The sequence below is a fragment of the Neolamprologus multifasciatus genome, chromosome 17, assembly GCF_963576455.1.
Source record: "Neolamprologus multifasciatus chromosome 17, fNeoMul1.2, whole genome shotgun sequence".
NCBI classification, from domain to species: domain Eukaryota; kingdom Metazoa; phylum Chordata; class Actinopteri; order Cichliformes; family Cichlidae; genus Neolamprologus; species Neolamprologus multifasciatus.
This window is the reverse complement of record NC_140455.1, coordinates 2527826-2547709: the sequence shown is the minus strand read 5'-3', so window position 1 is coordinate 2547709 and position 19884 is coordinate 2527826. Positions and strand designations below refer to the sequence as shown.

The 19884-nt window shown below is 45.3% G+C and overlaps 1 protein-coding gene and 1 long non-coding RNA gene across 2 annotated transcripts; one reads left to right on the top strand and one right to left on the bottom strand.

Annotated features, from left to right (window-relative positions):
* The first annotated feature begins 861 nt into the window (after positions 1 to 861).
* Positions 862 to 6038, top strand: LOC146498699 (uncharacterized). The gene is made up of 4 exons (XR_014870312.1): positions 862 to 1338; positions 1406 to 1565; positions 1769 to 3188; positions 3381 to 6038. It is a non-coding gene; the product is annotated as an uncharacterized LOC146498699 (long non-coding RNA).
* Positions 6039 to 14606: 8568 nt separating this feature from the next.
* LOC146498698 (uncharacterized) lies at positions 14607 to 18031 on the bottom strand. The gene is made up of 2 exons (XM_085138274.1): positions 17900 to 18031; positions 14607 to 16157 (listed from the first exon to the last, which is right to left on the bottom strand). Exons 1-2 carry the CDS (start codon positions 18029 to 18031, stop codon positions 14607 to 14609), a joined length of 1683 nt encoding a protein of 560 aa, XP_084994400.1.
* Between the last annotated feature and the right edge of the window lie 1853 nt (positions 18032 to 19884).

The following is a 19884-nucleotide window of genomic DNA, read 5'->3' as shown; positions in this document are numbered from 1 at the left end:
GCCGCTGAAGTAAAATCAGGTTTTGCTGCTTAGCAGGAGTTGCCGCGGTGATATCCATGGATGATGAACAAGGATCACTCAGAAGTGTTCGTCTATGCTCTCATGTCGGGCGCTTCAGTAGATTACTCGTGCTATTAACAGCAGACGATGTTTTTTTCTCCCCAGGACATAGCTTACATATTACTGTAATACTCTTGTCTGCTTGTTTCCTGTGAAGAGACGGGAATATGTCCATTTCATAAAACAGCCACTCGCTTCAGCCGAGTCCGACATCTTACACTTTAGAATACGACTATGCAGCAAACTGGCGCGAAATGACACGCAGCTGCACTACAGCGATGTTAAAGCGGCAGAGTTTACTTTTACCTTTAGAAGATAAATTATTGAAATTAAATAATGATTTTCAGCAAGTTTAATTATTTTACAATGTAACGCAAGTACATACATACCTACCCTGTGCAGCTACAGGTTTGAGTGTTTGTGGGAATTTTCTTTCAGAAGTGAGCGGGTAAGGTCAGACACCAATGTTGGAGGAGAAGCCCTGGCTTGGCGGGGCGGTTGTGGCTCAAGAGTTGGGAGTTCGCCTTGTAATAGGAAGGTTGCCGGTTCGAGCCCCGGCTTGGACAGTCTCGGTCGTTGTGTCCTTGGGCAAGACACTTCACCCGTTGCCTACTGGTGATGGTCAGAGGGCCCGGTGGCGCCAGTGTCCGGCAGCCTCGCCTCTGTCAGTGCGCCCCAGGGCGGCTGTGGTTACAATGTAGCTGCCATCACCAGTGTGTGAATGGGTGAATGACTGGATATGTAAAGCGCTTTGGGGTCCTTAGGGACTAGTAAAAGTGCTATATAAATACAGGCCATTTGTAGTCTCTGCTCTAATCAATTTCAAAGGTGTTCTTTCAGGTGCAGGCCGTGTTATTACTGGTCCATTTTGACCAATAACAATTCCTGGTCTCTTCTACTCAGGACAGTCCACTTGCTTGTAATACACTTCAAATCTGTGTGACGAGTCCGTGTCCGCAGTGCTCTTCATATTCTCTTTGAAAATTTTGCTTAGAATAAAGTTACTCTGTGATGTTTTTTTCAACTCTTTTCAATTTTAATTATTCATTTTTTTGAGCAGAAGGCTTCCTGCTTGACGTGGTGCAGGACAGGTGCTCGGTGAGGGAGCGCTCCTGGCACAACCTCCCTTTGTGTGAAGATGCACCAAAACTGCTGCCCGGTCAAAGTCTTCAACATCATGAGGAACCTCAAACTGTCACCGTGTAAAACTGTCTCGACACCAAGACACTCACCACTAAGCATGCACAGCAGGTGCTTCGGTGGAGGGACTAGATTCAGGTGAAACGCTCAGCCGGCTTTTAAACCTGCAGCTCTGGCTTTACCTGATCATTTTTTCCAAATTTAGATTTCTTTGACTGCCAACAGTAAGACTGCCAACACTACACGAAGGTGGTGGTTTGGGAGGGGCTGTAGCACACAGCCTGACAGAACGCTGTCCAGGAGGACGCAGAGACAGCGTGATGGAGGCTGGACTGGGTTCTGCTGTGGACCCGAGTTCAGTATAGGTATGTCGTCATCGGTGCTGCCGGACTGCTTTGAACCTCTGAGGAGGTCTTTGTTTTTCTCATGGTGAGAAGGTGAAGGTCTGATTATCCAATATGATCATGAAGCATCCTGAAAGAAAACATTCAGCTTTTCGAGCAGCTGTGGCTGCAGATGTTTGCTCTGTGTCAGCTGACCTGTGTTGTGGTGGTTTCTGTGTGAACAGGGGCGGAGGGCTTCTACCAGTAGCGAGTCAGACAGGAGCTGAAGTGGAGCGTCGATGTGGAGAGTAGGTCAGCAAAGGGAGAGCTGGAAAACTTGTTTTGAGCACATGTGGTACAGACATACACATAATCCTTAGCATCCTGAACTAAAATTAACCACCAAAACAAACTGAAGGGGAGGGTATGGTGTGATTGTTACCTGGATGGCTGGTGTGTGCACAGTATACCTTGTGAAGGGACACTAGAGGGAACATACTGGCGATTGGGGGTTACAGCATCTCTCTTTGTGGGTTCACTATCGCTTCCATGTCTGGAAGCGATAGTGAAGTTAAATAGTGTGGAAAAAAAGGAGACCGTCTGTCGTTTGGGTTTCTTGACTATTTTACCCACCTGCACATCAAAGTAAATCATAAAGTCACGTGGCCGCAGAAAGACTAACTTTGAAAGAGGTGTCACTTCGCTTTCAACACACATTGGACTAAAAAACAACTGGAAGAGATTCAAGTTAGAAATGGTTGTAATTCTGTGACAGTGATGCAAAAAGCAAATGTTGCATGCCGAAAGAGTTAGGAGATGTAAGTGAAGAAACCAGTGAAAGTCATCTTTGTGATTTAGAAAACAGCTATAGCACAATTTAATATCTCTGCTGTTAAAGATGCAAACTGTTCTGCACATACCACAGAGTGCTGTGCCTCAAGTAATCATATACAGTAGCTTTGTGAAATCAGAAAGCTGTCTGAGCCACTTCCACAAAACCGAGTGAGGGCTGCAATAAAAACAATGTTACGCTAACATGAAAGACAGAGGTGGTCAGCACCGTGTCACAAAGTGACTCGATGATATTTTGTGCCAAAGATGGTCCTGTAGGACCTTCTAAAATGAGTGCAGCCTATTTACAAATAGTAAATTTCCACTGGTGAACCTCATACAGTATGTTGTAGCTGTTGTTGACTGCAGCCTATTAGACTTTAAAAACACAGAAACATAAAAAAAATCACTTTTTGGCACAACACTCAAGGAGAACAGAGTGGATTGTTGCTCTGCAAAGCAGCGGAGAAACCTTAGCTGAACTGAGCAGAGAGCCCAGAGTGTGGAGAACCAATCAAAGCAAATAAACAGAAAACTGGAGAAAAGCAGCCAAATCAGACAGTTTCAGACCTCAGGGGATGAAGCTGAAGAGTGAAAGACTGGCAGGAGAAAGTTCTCAAGCTACAATAAAGTTTAACATTGAGAAGAAAGTGAATCTATAAGTTCAATCAAGGTCGAACTTGCTGCAGGGTTTGTCCTCCTGACAGCGCCACTGTCTATGTACAAGGTCTGTGTACACATGGTCTGTGATAGACTTATGGAGGATGAAGCTGGTACTGCTATGGACCCAAGAAAACGTCCAGCTGTTCCACAGCAGCAAGCAGTTCATCATGGGTACGTTGTGCCATTAGACTCCTTTTGAGCTTCAGAAGAGGATTCTGAATTTCTCATGATGAGATCGTTTCCATCTGATTATCCAATATGATCATGAAATGTCCTGACAGAAAACATTCAGCTCTTCATGCAGCTGTGGCTGCAGAGGTTTGCTCCGTGTCAGCTGATCCATGTCGTGGTGTTTTCTGTCAGACAGGAGCTTAAGTGGAACTGAAGCTGGAGGGGAAGGCTGGAGGAAATGTGACTGTCGACCTTGTCGCCAAAGTCACAGTTAGTGAGTTCCAAGGTTGGTTAGTTTTAATTTAAGATAAGATAAGATAACCTTTATTAGTCCCACACATGGGAAATTTATTTTCACTTCAGAAAGTGGACAGTGCAAAATTACATAGCGAAAATGAGAAAAACACTGGAATAGGAGAAGAATAACATACTGTACACAACTGTACACAATAGAATAAAATAGAATACAAATACTATATACAACTGAATAAGATACAACATTGTCAAAAAAAGAGCATTGCCCTTAGTGTTATTGTTATTGTTGAGGTCTTTGTTGTGGAGTCTGACAGCAGTGGGGAGGAAAGACCTGCGGAGTCTCTCCGTCCCACACCGTGGGTGCCACAGCCACTGAAGGAGCTGCTCAGTGCTGTCAGAGTCTCCTGCATGGGGTGGGAGATGTTGTCCAAAAGGGATGACAGCTTAGCCACCATTCTCCTGTCACTCACCACCTCCACTGAGTCCAGAGGGCATCCTAGAGCAGAGCTGGACCTCTGATCAGCCTGTTCAGTCTCTTCCTGTCCCCAGCAGAGATGCTGCTGCCCCAGCAGACCACACCGTAAAATATGGCAGAGGCCACCACAGAGTCATAGAAGGTCTTCAGGAGTGGGCCCTCCACTCCAAACGACCTGAGTCTCCACGGCAGGTACAGCCTGCTCTGCCCTTTCCTGTAGAGGGTGTTTGTTGTTCAGATGAACACAAAGTTACCTGTAGCTGTCTACAGCCTCGATGTCCATACCTTGGATGTTCAGTGGTTGCAGTGGAGGGTGTTTGTGCCTGCAGAAGTCTACCACCAGCTCCTTGGTTTTACTAGTGTTGATCTGGAGGTAGTTCTGCTGGCACCAGTCCATAGAAGGTCTTCAGGAGGGGGCCTGTTAAGTCAAATTGTCAAATGTTGTCATTGTGTTTCTTAAATTTGTAAAGTCTTAGTTCAAACTATAGGATCAAAGACCCTCCTTTGTCTCTGACCACCTCTCCAGCCAATTTGGTGCTGGGGGAGGCTGACGTGGGTTTTATTGTAGATACATCCTATCTGAAAGATCTGTTTCTTGTGTTGTAAGCTTCCTGCTTTTATGATCCTTTTGGTGAGCAGGAGGTCACACAAATGCACCTCCACACACAGACACAGACACACACACACGCACACACACACACACACATGTTCGTGCACACACACACAGACACACACAGTGCCTTATCTTTGTAACCAAGGGGGGTTTTACGTTGGGAGGTGCTTGTGTTGTGTTGTATTGTGTAAACTGTAACTGTCATTGGAATAAATAGCTGTGAGGAGAGCTGCTCTTTGAAGGATTTGGGCTAGAGACAGGTGATGAGCATTATGCTCCACCACCTGGTTCTGACCAAAACTTCCCTGGTTAGCGAGTTAAAGACCGGTTGAAGATGTTCTGTCTTGGTTTCGCTCTTCATGAGGAATAAGTCTCTAAACTAGCGGATCCTTTGGAAACACAGACTCAACAGGGCCCTTCACTCCAAAAGACCTAAGTCCCTGCAGCAGGTACAGCCTGCTCTGCCCTTTCCTGTAGAGGGCGCCTGAATTATGAGTCTAGTCCAGTTTATTGTTCAGATAAACACCAAGGTACCTGTAGCTGTCCTCAGCCTCAATGTCCATACCTCGAATGTTTAATGGTTGCAGTGGAGGCTGGTGGTAGACTTCCACTCGTCTGTCACTTCCCAGGTTGTTTCTGTTTGTATTATTTCTGACCTCCGTCATTCATGAAACAAAGTCTCTCCTGAGGTATGATCGCCAGACACTACTGGAACTCCAACCTTTGGTTGAAAATATTGTCGCGTTTGGAGCTGGTGGGCAGCAACCCTTGCCCCCAGTTTACCCCCTTGCTTACCTATACTGGGTTCCCACGCTACCTTCCCAGCAAAAGCATCATCGTTTTTGTCTCGCCGTTTCCTGGATCCTGTTGATGCCTGCTCGGTGCCCATGGTCGGCTTCGATGATGCTCTGTCCATGCGCTCCCAGGCTAATTTTCTGAGCTTTTTTATTGAAAAGGTTGTCACCACCAGGGCTCTTATCACAGCTCCTGACTCCGACCCCTCTGGGTCGGTCCCTCGCACTGCTGTTTTTGCTCAGTTTGATCTTGTGACCTTCTCCACTTTAGAGGATGCGGTTCGCCATATTATGCCTGCAGGTTCCCCCTGGGATTGTTTTCCTCCGTGATTTTTTTAAAGACATTTTTCCTAGCGTAGTGCAGTCTGTCCTTGACATTATTAACAGCAGTCTGTCCTCTGGTGTGTTGTCTGCAAATTTCAAACATGCAGTAGTGCAGCCACTGATTAAGAAACCTGGCCTTGATCACACAGTATTAGTAAATTATAGGCCTATTTCCAAACTCCCTTTACTTCCAAAGGGCTTAGAGAAAATTGTTTTTCATCTCCTGGAATATTTTCTAGATCAGGGGTCGGCAACCCTAGGCACGCGTGCCACAGTTGGCACGCGAAGGGTTAACTGATGGCACGGCCATAGCTGGACTGGCCATCGGGCATACCGGGCATTTGCTCGGTGGCCCGATGATTTTTTATTTTTTTTTGAAACGGTATAAACAATGAAAGGTGGTGGATTGGCCAGATGCTGGCCGGTGTGTAAAAATAACTCAGTTGTTTGTTGGTGGTGGCATCGCGTAGCTTCCACAGATTCAGTAAAATTAACAAGTGGTGGAGGCCAGCAGGTGGATGAGGGTAAGGGGAGGCAGGAGGAGCAGAGACCCGAGGCGGCCGCCGGTCCGAGGTGAACTGAACTTCAGGTAAGAAGTTATGACCTGCAGTCTATCTGGGTCAGATATAAACCAAGTTTAGGTGGAGTTTATTTTCATTGTGCTGACTTTTTACAGTCAGTTACAATAACTCGTACTGCGTGCTAGCTAGCATTTCTATACAGCTGGGTGGGTGCTATGATGTTACTGATAGTGAACTTTATTTTATTCATAAGTTTAGTTAGTAGAGTTGCCAACTGTCCCGTAAAAAGACGGAATCCTCCCGCATTCAGAGAAATTATTCGTGTTGAGCTGAGATGGGACGCAGTTTGTCTAGGATGGAAAAAGACACAAAGGTGGATTTATTCTTTGTCTTTGCTGCACAGCTGCCTCTTCTTCCCTCATTCTCTCCCCTCTCTCTTCTGTTGCTACTTTAATCATGAATCTGATCAATGATCAGCTGATCAGCTGTTCTCTCTTGTTTGTTTATCGCCCACTTTGCGCCAGAAAGAGGAAAACAGCGGATGTCGCGCTAAACAACAGCAGCACGTTTAAGCTTGATCAGCTGTTGTTAGAATTTATTTAATATAATTTCTAGTATCAGCTGATGTTTGCTGGAGCCACAGCTGTAAAGCTGCTGGTCATGATGTCGGTTTGGATATGTGGTGAGAGGGAAACATGAAGATGAAACCAGGAGATGTCCTTACTGAATCATCAGAGCTGAACAGGTGATGAAGAAACAGGTTTACCTTTTAGGTGACATGAATGAGTTGAAGTTATGAACTGTTTCTGAGAGACAAATAACACCAGGATCCTTTTCTAAGTAGCTGACAGCTGGTAACTGTGCAGGGGCGGATCTAGCAAAGTTTTGCCAGGGGGGCCAGGTAGGGCATTAACAGGTAGAGGGGGGCACAAAGAAATACTTTCTTATTCTCATTTAAAATGTCTGGCTGTTATTAAATAATTATCTGAAGTTTACAACCAAAGTTTTTATCTGATGTAAAATGTATAGAAATCATACATATACCAACAAGACTGTACATCACTGTCACAACAGCATTTGTTTTCATTCAAAGGCTTTATGGTTTTAATACCTGGTGGGCCGGTCTCTAGTCAAGCCCGGGCTGTCTTTTTCGTGGCTCAAGAGTTGGGAGTTTGCCTTGTAATCGGAAGGTTGCCGGTTCGAGACCCGGCTCCGACACTCTCGGTCGTTGTGTCCTTGGGCAAGACACTTCACCCGTTGCCTACTGGTGGTGGTCAGAGGGCCCGGTGGCGCCAGTGTCCGGCAGCGTCGCCTCTGTCAGTGCGCCCCAGGGTGGCTGTGGCTACAATGTAGCTGCCATCACCAGTGTGTGAATGTGTGTATGAATGGGTAGATGACTGGACGTGTAAAGCGCTTTGGGGTCCTTAGGGACTAGTAAAGCGCTATATAAATGCAGGCCATTTACCATTTACCATTTTTGTCCCAGTCCAGCCCTGGGCACGACACGCAGTGAATTCATCTGAGAAGGTGCATTAAAAAATAAATGGCCGCACCAGCGGTGCACAACGCAAATCAGCTCGCATACACACATTAGTTGTGCCGCTTCTTAATGACGGGATCTTAACTAACAAACCTAACAATCAGATTCAACTTGTAATTGGGTTAAAATAACTTAGCCTACTGGTGAGAGGGACGTTGTTAGCTTTCTACATTCTGACACTTCAAAAGCTTCAGCAGCTGTCCGCTCAGCGCAGCATCAGCACCACGGAGATACACGGATACATCCATAGACTCGAGACACAATGCATTTTTGGGACTTTGAGGTGTTTGGACCAATGTTTTATTTTCTGATCAAACCAGAAATCTTTAATGAGCAGCTGGATTTGTCTCGCATTAACTGGCATTAACTGGCATTAACTGGCTGAGTTAATGTAACATCGAAGCAGCTGGAATCCACAGCTGTGCGTGTTCATGGAGCTGCCTTTTCACCTGCTGGACATCACTACCTGACAAGTTTAACTGTCTTCAGAACATTGCAGAGGCCTTATTGACAGTATTTGGCTCTACATATCTGTGTGAGCAGATTTTCTCTCACATGAGTGTCCTCAGGTAGCCTCTGAATGCTGGACACTCTGAGACCTGCGTCTCTGGGAGACCAGAGATCACATTAACATGTGTGTCTCTGTATTAACAAACATGCCAAATTGGCCCAGTTTATTTTTCTTATCATTCTTGTGAGGAGACCATAAATAGCATTTGTATTTTCTGTTGTACACTTCATTTGCTGTTATGGATAAAAAGTGTATTTTTTTTGTTTATATTGTGTAACTTCATATAGAGCGTTATTAAATTTATTGCTAATGCAATCATATGGCACATTGACCTCTGAGGAAATTTTAAATGGCACTTGCCATTTAAAAAGCCATTTAAAAGGCTAAACTGCAACCCAAGTAAATGCTGCTTAATGCGCCGTGAGGTCACGTTCCTGGGCCACCAACCGGGGGCCAGGGGGGTTGGCACCATGGATGATAAGATCCAAGTTGTGAAGGACTGGCCCACCCCAAAATCTGTGTGTAACGCGGTTGAAGGACCAGGGCGCCTGACTGCAGCTACATAGACAATGAGCTCTCGGAAGTAGTCTCGACTATGGAGCCTGAGTGTGTGAAGAAAACACAGGAAACCAAAAATAGAGCTCAAAAATATATATATATTGTGTATGTTATGATAAATATAGAGACAGATATACAAAAATATATATGTATATATATCACAAACAAAATAAAGCTAACAATACAAAACAGCTTATTATGTTCCAAAAGGAGGTGGGATGAGGTTTAGTCCAGTATGAGATTTCAGTTTCATGGACCTGTGATAGGTCATGTGTCAACAGTTTTTTTAATTCAGTCCATAGGTTTACGATTCCTACCGCAACGTAGCGGTGGTCGGGTGGCTCGCCATCCCGCGCTGATCAGGGCTGATCGCGGGGGGAAAAAAACCTGACCTAAAACAAGGTCAAAAACATAAATTATCATTCACAGAAGAAAATGAAACAGCATTCTACTGCTGTGACAAAATAAATCCATAACTCCATAAATAACAAAGTCAAGTAATTAATGCCATGCGTCATACAACAATCAATAAACCATCATCTCTTATAATGAATCTCATTCAAAATACTATTATAGAAAAACATTATCATGGGTCCCATCAAAGTATATCAGCAATAAAGCTAATAAACATTATCCAAAGTTATTCAAATATATTTACAAAACTCATTTAATCACAGATGTTGCGCAACAGATTCAATAATCTAAATGGAATTTAAACTCAATGCAAAATCTCATAGGCCGTTTTGGCATTTCATCAGAAAAGTAACAAAAAACATCCAAAACGGACAAAACTACAGAAATCAAATCACTCGTTCAACTCTAGATACGTTAATTCAACATTCGGCCATAGTAGAATAAACAAAACAACAATATTCAATAAATAAAACCAGTAATTGCACTTACTGTCGCTAGCCTAGCATCAGCTTACCGGCGTTTTAGGATGTGCGACCGCCGCTCCGCATTTACATTGATTGCGACCAAACAAAACAAACAAATAACTCACCGTTGAGTCGATTGTGAGGTAGTGTAAAGATGAATGAATCGGCCGGGTTATTGCACGCTGTCAACTAGTATGCAGTGTAAAGTTTGTCAGTATCTGACAAGTACGCCAACCACAGGGACAACAGCAGCCAGGGAAGCAGGGAAGATGCAGCTGATTGACCCGGAAGTTATATGGGGTTCATTCCCGCCACAATAAAGGGACTGGCGGAAGTGGGGACAGAAGTCACCGTGGTTACACTCTCCCCTCCTAATCTCATGGACGTCCTCGTACATGGACTAGGCTGGCAGCGAATGACTGGTTGGCTGGGGTGCGAAGGCATCGTCTCCTCTTCTTCATCGTCTTGAAGAGCGAAGGAGAAGACAGAACTTAACCCATGCAGAAAGGTCTGAACGCTCTTTAACAGAGGCTTACCAGGCTTGATGTACTGCAGCCGATCAGGAGGATTCCTGGCGCGGGTTGAGTGCCTCAAGGGTGGTTCTGCCTCAGGACTGAGAGGCTCTGATTCAGTAGGTGAGTGTTGTGACAAGTTATTTCTGGATGCTTCTGAATCAGCAGACAGACTTTCTTCATCGGGAGAAGTTTCAGCAAGAGTAACTGGCACAGAGCCAGCTTCCAATGTTTCGTTATCAATAACTTGTTCCTCTTCAACAGGTACAAGTATAGGTTCCTCTGAGGGAATAGCGTTCTCTTCCTCTGTAGCCAATACTACAGGGACGTCTGGCTGGTTGATAACTGGAACAGGTTGCGGAGTATTGGGTAAGTCAATGGTTGTTGTGAAGGTAACAGGTTCAGCCCAGACAGGAACAGGTAGGTATGAGATGGGTTCCTCTTCGTCTTTGTCATCATCATCATCAGCATGTACAGGAGACACAGGTAAGGCAGGCATTTTTCTCTTCTGCTTAGTAAGCATGTCCTTTTCACAAGGTGGTAAATACCCACAGGGCAGTAGGAGGTCTCGATGTAAAGTTCTCAGGGGCTTGTCTTGGCCTTCGGGTCGAACTGTATACACAGGAAGAGTGCCGGCTTTCTTCACTACAATGTACACAGATGACTCCCATTTATCTGCAAGCTTGTGTTTGCCTCTTAGCCACACATTCCTTACAAGAACTCTGTCTCCAACATTCAGCTGTGACGCAGTGACATTTTTATCAAATCTGTTTTTGTTACGTTTCGTCACCTTTTCTGAGTTTTCGATGGCCAGCTTTTAACTTTCTTCCAGGTGGGACTTTAGTTTTTCCACATATTGTGTGTGGGAGGTTGTTCCTTCTTTGGCATGGGGTAGTCCAAAGGCCAAGTCCACCGGTAAGCGAGGTTGGCGGCCAAACATAAGCTCATATGGTGAGAAACCTGTAACATCATTTCTTGTGCAATTGTATGCATGCACCAGGGGTTTTACGAAATCTTTCCAATGAGATTTCTGTTGAGCTGTCAGTGTTCCTAGCATATCCAGTAATGTTCGGTTAAACCGTTCAACAGGATTGCTTCTTGGATGGTATGGAGTGGTTCTTATTTTGTGGATCCCAGCCATTTCACAAAGCTCTCGGATGATTCTGGATTCAAAGTCAGGGCCTTGGTCACTGTGCAAGCGTTCTGGGATACCATAATGCACAAGAAAGTTGTCCCATAAACATTTGGCAACAGTCCTGGCTTTCTGGTTTGGTGTTGGCACAGCAATGGCATATTTTGTGAAATGGTCAGTTATGACAAGTATGTCTTTGACTCCACGATCTGGTTCCACAGAGAGAAAATCCATACACACCAGTTCCATGGGATGAGAGGTTTTGATATTGACCAGAGGTGCGGCTCGTTCAAATGGGGATTTGCGTCTCACGCATCTTTCGCAGTGTCTTATTTTATTGGCCACATCACTAGTCATCCTAGGCCAATAAAACCGGGAACGGACCAAGTCCAGCGTTCTGTCAATTCCCATGTGACCCATTTGATCATGTAGGTGGTGTAGCACAACTGGTCGATATTCCTCGGGTAGCACTAGCTGGTATGTGAAGTCACTTCCCACTTGTCTCTTCCTGACGAGAAGGGTGTTATGGAGCTCCAGTTTATTTACTTCTTGCAGTAATAGAGGTAGATCGGGAAGTTCTTCCCTCAGGAATGGCGGTGGTGACTCTCCTCGCTCAATCTGAGCTATGACATGCCGAATGACAGGGTCAAGGCGTTGTTTGGCTGCAAGGTCAGCTGTTGAGATTTGGGGGAGTACCATGGAGGTGAACTGGATGTCATCCGTGAAACTGTCAGGCAGACTGTTGACATTGACAGACATGGATAACACCAGAGCAAGATCAGGATCAGTGCTTGAACTGTACACCAGATGACGGTCACAAACTGCGTTGATGGTATGCTGGTCAATAGAAACATGATCTGGTTCATTGAGATATTGCCATGCAAATCTCCAGATTCGCTCACGTTCTTTCTGTGACAGAGGATCATCAGACAATTCACCATGAGGTCGGCAAGACAAACCATCAGCATCAGAGTTCTGCTTTCCTGCTCTGTAGATTAATTTGAAGGTGAAAGTGGACAAAGCTGAAAGCCATCTGTAACCGGTAGCGTCAAGTTTTGCTGATGATAAGAGGTATGTTAATGGGTTGCTGTCTGTCACAACTGTAAACTGAGCACCATAAAGATAGTCGTGGAATTTTTCAGTCACCGCCCATTTCAAAGCAAGAAACTCCAATTTGTGGGCGAGATACTTTGACTCACTCTGGGAAAGACCTCTGCTGGCATATGCTACAACTCTGTTTTTTCCATCCTGCTTTTGATACAGCACCGCACCAAGACCTGTGGCACTGGCATCAGTGTGGAGTGTGTATGGTTTTCTGGGATCAGCAAATGCCAGAACTGGGGCAGAAATTAGTTTGTCAATAATGGACTCAAAAGCTTGTTGGCACATTTGCGTCCATCGTCCTCCAAATGGCTCTTTGGGGTTGAGGTAATTCTCTGGCTTTACTGTTCGTCTCAGTTTCCTCTGGGAAGGTGGATAACCAGCAGTGAGATCATGCAACGGCTTGACAATGGCTGAATATCCCCGGACAAAACGTCTGTAGTACCCAGCAAAACCAAGGAAAGATCTTAATTCCTTCAAGTTTTTCGGCACTGGCCAAGAAGTGAGTGTGGAAATCTTGTCCGGATCAGTTTCAACACCAGCCTGGGACACTACATGGCCCAGATACTTCACAGATGTCTGGAAGAACATGCATTTCTCAAGTGAAAGCTTCAAGCCAAAATCTTTGAGTCTGGTGAGAACGTTCATCAGGCGGGCTTCATGTTCCTCAAGAGTTGGTGCAAAAACAATGAGATCATCAGTGAAAACCAGGACTTCTTTTAGATTTAATTCTCCCATGCATTTTTCCATTAGCCGTTGGAATGTGCTTGGTGCATTGGTAATCCCCTGAGGCATCCGATTAAATTCCCAAAATCCTAATGGGCAGACAAAGGCAGTCTTTGCTTTATCCTTCTCCTCCATTTCAATTTGGTAGTATCCCGACTTGAGGTCTAGCACCGTGAACCACTTTGATCCTGCAAGTGCGGAGAAGGTGTCTTCCAGTTTGGGCAGAGCATAAGCATCTTTGATTGTTTGCAGATTGAGTTTGCGGTAGTCAATACAAAGACGTACACTGCCGTTCTTTTTACGTGCAACCACAATTGGAGAGGCAAATGGGGAGTCTGATTCTCTGATAACGCCAGAGTCAAGAAGTTCCTGCAGGTGTTTCCTTACAGCATCAAGATCTTGAGGGTGAATTGGTCGTGGTCTTTGCTTGAAAGGAGTTGGATCAGACAATTTGATTTGGTGTTTAACTTTGTCGGTCCTGCCGAAATCCAGATCGTGTTTGGCAAATACTTCAGGAATACTGTTGAGTTTTTGAACAATGCGTTCTTTCCAGTCTGGAGTTAAAGGGGAATCTCCAAAGTTGTATTGTGGTTGAGATGGAGGTAATGACTCTGTAGACGGGTCTGAATAATGCATGTGTTGCTCTTTGGAAATGACTTCCTGGAAGGTGCTGATTTCTGCAATAATAGCTCGAGCTGGAATGTGGATTTCATGGTCAGACTCATTACTTACTACAACAGGCAGAAAACATGGCCGACGTTTAGGTAAGTCCACAAGGCAGGTTTTTACTAGGAGTCCACCAGGCAGAGAACTGGAGGTGGGGTATTCCAGAAGAACCGCTTTCTCGCCTTGGAATAGCCTTGTGACCAGGGATCCCTCAAGGACAGTGGTTTGGCCGGCAGTAATGGTATGTGGTTGGTCTGACTTCAAGATCACAGGAGCATACTGGTCATTTGAATTCTGGACATGGCGACACTGGAGGATTTTATAAACTGCAATGTAACCGGAACCAGTTGGCAGGAATGACTGCTCAGAGTGGGTATCACAGTGTTTGCTGTACGCAACGTCAAGAGTGATGGTACCAACAAGTATCATTGGGTGTGATTGCTGGACGTCAGGCACGACAAGAGCAAGTGTATCAACATTAATGGATGAACCAAGAAAATCAGCTGGGAACGTCATGTTAATCTCAATGTATCCCAGGTAAGGTACGGCTTGTCCATTTGCTCCTTCTACTTCCAACAGATCATTTAATGGTTTGATTGGATGGTCTGAAAGATAAGTATTATAGAAGGAATAAGGAATGGTAGTAACCTGAGAGCCAGAATCAAGAAGACAGCTGAAATGGTTGCCCTTGATTTGAATTTGTCCTGTGCTTTTGGTCCCCACAAGCCCTTTTGGCAGCAATGGAACTTTCTTGTGGTTTCTGGGACTGTTAGTGCACGCAGCTCCTGTGTGTCCCACCGCAGAAGCTCCTTCTAGTTTAAAGATGAAGTATTTCTAGCATCCCATTCTTGCTGTTTTTTCCTTAATTGTTTCTTTTTCTGTTCAACGAGACTGGGGTTTGCTCTGTTGTTGCAGGTGGAAGAAACATGGCCATCTTCTCCACAGTTAAAACAGTACCATGGCTTGGGTTTGGTATTTGACTGAGGTGAAGAATGACAGGACTTGTTTTGTCGTGGCTTAAACTTTGACTCAGTTGGACTTTTTCGGGACAAAAGTTGGGACATTTGCTGTTGGAGGGTTTGGAGTTGTTTTTTCATTTCTTTTAGCTCTTCATTGGCTGTAGAGTGCCCACAAGAACAAGTACTTTGGGATTGGATGTTGGCTTTTTGTTTTGATGAACCAATGTATTTTTTCATAAGTGACTCCTTAGCAATTTGTCTGTCCTCTTCTGTCCGTAACGACAACAATAAGTCAGAGAAAGGTGGTGGGTTGTCCTTTTGCTGTTCTAATTGTAATTTGGTTAGTATAGTGTTATCCCAACACCCACGACAAAACTGCTTCAGCAGATGTTTATCCATGTCAGCAGCTGCAAGTCCTCCTTGCTTTACAACAGTGCTGAGGGTTAGCTGCAGTCTTTGGAGGTAAGCGGATGGTCGTTCACCTGGATTTTGAAGAATATTTAAGTATTGAGCATACAATTCTTCACCATCTTGCACTGTTCCAAAAGCTGAGTCAAGTACACTGAGTATGACTGAAGGCAATGTGTTGGGACTTAGACCTTTAACCAAATCAGCAGCAGGTGACAACAGGCTCTCTATAATACGTCTGGTGACGTATAGAGCTGACAAACTGGGGTCGGCAAGCAGTAGATCAATTTGGGAATGCCATGATTCAAAATCTGCTTCACTACTTGGCTTAGGAATCCTTCCTGATAAAGCACGGAGACGTAGTGAAGTTGTGGCGCTTATGTCTGGGTTTCGGACCACATGCTCAACAACAACCCTTTGTATTTGTGGTGGGTTGAGATCATGTGCTGTGAGTGATACTCTTGGAGCTGGTCCCGTCTGGCTTTGACGAGGTCGTGCCCCCTGCTGGTCAGTGGAAACCTGTCTGGCAGGAGGTGAAGACAATTTCTGCTGCTCCAGTTCCCTTTCTTCTTCCTCTACGCCAATGTCCTCGTCTGCTCCATTTTCCTCATCATATTCACTTTTTCCATCATCACCTGCTCCTGCGTCATGCAAATGTTGACCAATCTGCCCCATTACTGTCTTCAAGACATCCTCAAACCGGTGCCCGCTACGATCAGCAATATGCCTGAGCTCCTTGAGGTAGTTGGGAGGGGGGCTGCTGCTGTCCTCTGTGGCGGTGTACTCACAGGCCAAAGCTGTGACGCGGAAGACAAGGTCGGCAACAATTTTAGAACAGTGGGTGTAAGGCAGAAGCGGCTCTAGAGTTGTAAAAGCAGAGGTATCCACAAACTCAGCGATCAGGTTTTTAAAGAAAGTACTCGCAGGATCATTTACGTAAAAATGACGCTTAAGATTACCATAAGTACCACAAGTAATCAAGTATTTCGTTATCAGCTTTTGTGTTAGACACACCGGAGATCATCACAGACTGTGATATATTTATGCCGGAAAGTGCAACTGAATCCATTCCTGATTTTCAGCCAAAACGAAGCAATTAAGTAAAGAAAAATTGTATTCATGACCCCAAAATATTCACACACAAAGGCTCATGGCTGGCTCGCCACTTGTAACGCGGTTGAAGGACCAGGGCGCCTGACTGCAGCTACATAGACAATGAGCTCTCAGAAGTAGTCTCGACTATGGAGCCTGAGTGTGTGAAGAAAACACAGGAAACCAAAAATAGAGCTCAAAAATATATATATATTGTGTATGTTATGATAAATATAGAGACAGATATACAAAAATATATATGTATATATATCACAAACAAAATAAAGCTAACAATACAAAACAGCTTATTATGTTCCAAAAGGAGGTGGGATGAGGTTTAGTCCAGTATGAGATTTCAGTTCCATGGACCTGTGATAGGTCATGTGTCAACAGTTTTTTTAATTCAGTCCATAGGTTTACGATTCCTACCGCAACGTAGCGGTGGTCGGGTGGCTCGCCATCCCGCGCTGATCAGGGCTGATCGCGGGGGGAAAAAAACCTGACCTAAAACAAGGTCAAAAACATAAATTATCATTCACAGAAGAAAATGAAACAGCATTCTACTGCTGTGACAAAATAAATCCATAACTCCATAAATAACAAAGTCAAGTAATTAATGCCATGCGTCATACAACAATCAATAAACCATCATCTCTTATAATGAATCTCATTCAAAATACTATTATAGAAAAACATTATCATGGGTCCCATCAAAGTATATCAGCAATAAAGCTAATAAACATTATCCAAAGTTATTCAAATATATTTACAAAACTCATTTAATCACAGATGTTGCACAACAGATTCAATAATCTAAATGGAATTTAAACTCAATGCAAAATCTCATAGGCCGTTTTGGCATTTCATCAGAAAAGTAACAAAAAACATCCAAAACGGACAAAACTACAGAAATCAAATCACTCGTTCAACTCTAGATACGTTAATTCAACATTCGGCCATAGTAGAATAAACAAAACAACAATATTCAATAAATAAAACCAGTAATTGCACTTACTGTCGCTAGCCTAGCATCAGCTTACCGGCGTTTTAGGATGTGCGACCGCCGCTCCGCATTTACATTGATTGCGACCAAACAAAACAAACAAATAACTCACCGTTGAGTCGATTGTGAGGTAGTGTAAAGATGAATGAATCGGCCGGGTTATTGCACGCTGTCAACTAGTATGCAGTGTAAAGTTTGTCAGTATCTGACAAGTACGCCAACCACAGGGACAACAGCAGCCAGGGAAGCAGGGAAGATGCAGCTGATTGACCCGGAAGTTATATGGGGTTCATTCCCGCCACAATAAAGGGACTGGCGGAAGTGGGGACAGAAGTCACCGTGGTTACATGTGCATGAGTTAAAGCGCTTCCTGGGCTTGGCATTGTACTACAGACAGTTTGTAAGGGGTTTCTCCTGCATAGCCGTGCCACTGTTCCACCTGCTCCAAAAGGGTGTGACCTTCCAGTGGACAGCAGGCTGCCAGGGAGCTTTCACCTCACTGCAGGAATCCCTAGTGGGGGCCCCAGTGCTCTCTCCGCCTGACCCCTATCTGCCCTTTGTCTTTGACACAGATGCCAGCAGTGTCGGATCTGGTGCATTGCTAGCCCAGGTGACACCCGGCGGGGAGAGAGTGGTGGCATACCATAATCGGGTCTTCAACAAAGCTGAACGCCGCTATTGTGTCACAAGGCGGGAGCTGCTCGCAGTTGTATGTGTCATACGCCACTTTAAGTCCTACCTCGGGGGCCTCCACCCTACGGTCAGAACTGACCATGCTGCCTTGCAGTGGCTCGTGTCTTTAAAGGAGCCAGAGGGGCAACAAGCATCTGGATTGAGGAGCTGCAGGCTTATGATTTTGAGGTTGTACACAGACCTGGCACTGCAGATGCGCTTTCCCGCAGACCCTGTGCCCAAGACAGATGCCACTACTGTGAGAGGAACGAAGCTCAGCAGGAGGACTGATGTAAAGTGTGCTGTGATGGGGGTAGAAGAACGGCCATCCAGTCAGAGGCTGGTTGCTGTGGATGCAACAGAGTGGAGACATCAACAGGAGGAGGATGCTGACATCAAACCAGTGCTTGGGTGGATTGAGGAACAGCGACAACCCCAATGGGAGGAAATCACCATGTTGTCACGGGGCAAAAAGGGACTCTGGTCCATGTTTAATGCCTTGCGGCGGTACGATGGAGTGCTGCAAAGGGGCTGGAAGGAACCAGCTGCGGGCGAGATGAGGTGGCAGTTGGTGGTCCCACGGGCCCTGCAGGAGATGGTGCTTCGCGCAGTGCATGGGGCCCCAGGGTCTGCCTCCGGCTGGGGTTCTATTGGGCCCAACATAGACGGGATGTAGAGGACTTTTGCGGCTGCTGCGACAGCTGTACAGCACGGAAGGGGCCCACAGCCAAATCCCATGCCCAGCTGCAACAGTTTCTGGCAGGGTACCCTATGGAGAGGGTGGAGATGGACATCCTGGGTCCTTTTTCCCCGCACAGAAAGGGGAAATTGCTATTTCCTCACAGCTATGAACTATTTCACAAAGTGGCCAGAGGCATACAGTTTACCTGACCAAGAGGCCAAGACAATTGTGGATGCTTTGGTGGAGGGGATGTTCAGCAGATTTGGGGTGCCTGAAGTAATCCACATGGACCAGGGCAGGAACTTTGAGTCCCGTGTGTTTGCGGCCATGTGCGAGAAACTAGGCTCCCATAAGACCCGTACAACAGCCCTCCACCCACAGAGTGATGGACTTGTTGAGAGATTTAACCGTACACTGGCAGAGCAACTGGCGCTAGTGACGGCTAAACATCAACGTGACTGGGACACTCACTGACTATGCAAGGAAGCTCCTGGATCGCATGGAGTCTGCTCATGACTTTGCTAGGAGGAAACTGATAAGTGTGTCGGTGCGGCAGAAGAGGAACTATGACGTCCATTCCAGAGGCCGACATTCTGACGTCGGGGAACTGGTCTGGGTGTACAACCCCCAGAGGAAAAAGGGCAGATGCCCTAAGCTGGACAGTGACTGGGTTGGACCCTGTAAAGTTCTTGAACGCCTGGGGTAAGTTGTGTATAGGGTACAACTGCGTATAGGAGAGACTTTTCCTTGTTGTTTTGGCGTTGGCTACGGCCCATTACTATTCTTAATAAACACCGGTAACCGGAACACCGATCTAAATGACATTCCCTTGAAACATTCCTGAGATATCATATACGACAAACAGATGGATAGGCTGTGATAGTTCCACCTTCAGATACAGCAAAGAGGGATCGAATGAACATTTGTGGAGACCTTCATTGGAGCAATTTGTAATAAAGCAGCAGTTCACACTTCATGACAAATGACCCAATGTTATTTATTCAGCTCAACAGAATTTTAGAATGAGTGCTAAATTAATATTGTTTGCATATGAACATGCTAGGTGAACGTGGTTAACAACATACACAATATTGTCGTGTTACAGTTTGTTTCTGTGCTTGTTATCTCTTTACTGAAGAGCTACTGATGAGATGCTGAGGATCTCCGAGCAGTTGTTTAACACAGGAGGTTCATATGTCCACAGTAAACATTGGTAATTGAAGTGTTGATGTAAATGAGCCAAGTTCATTCCAAGTCAAGAAACAGCAGCAGAC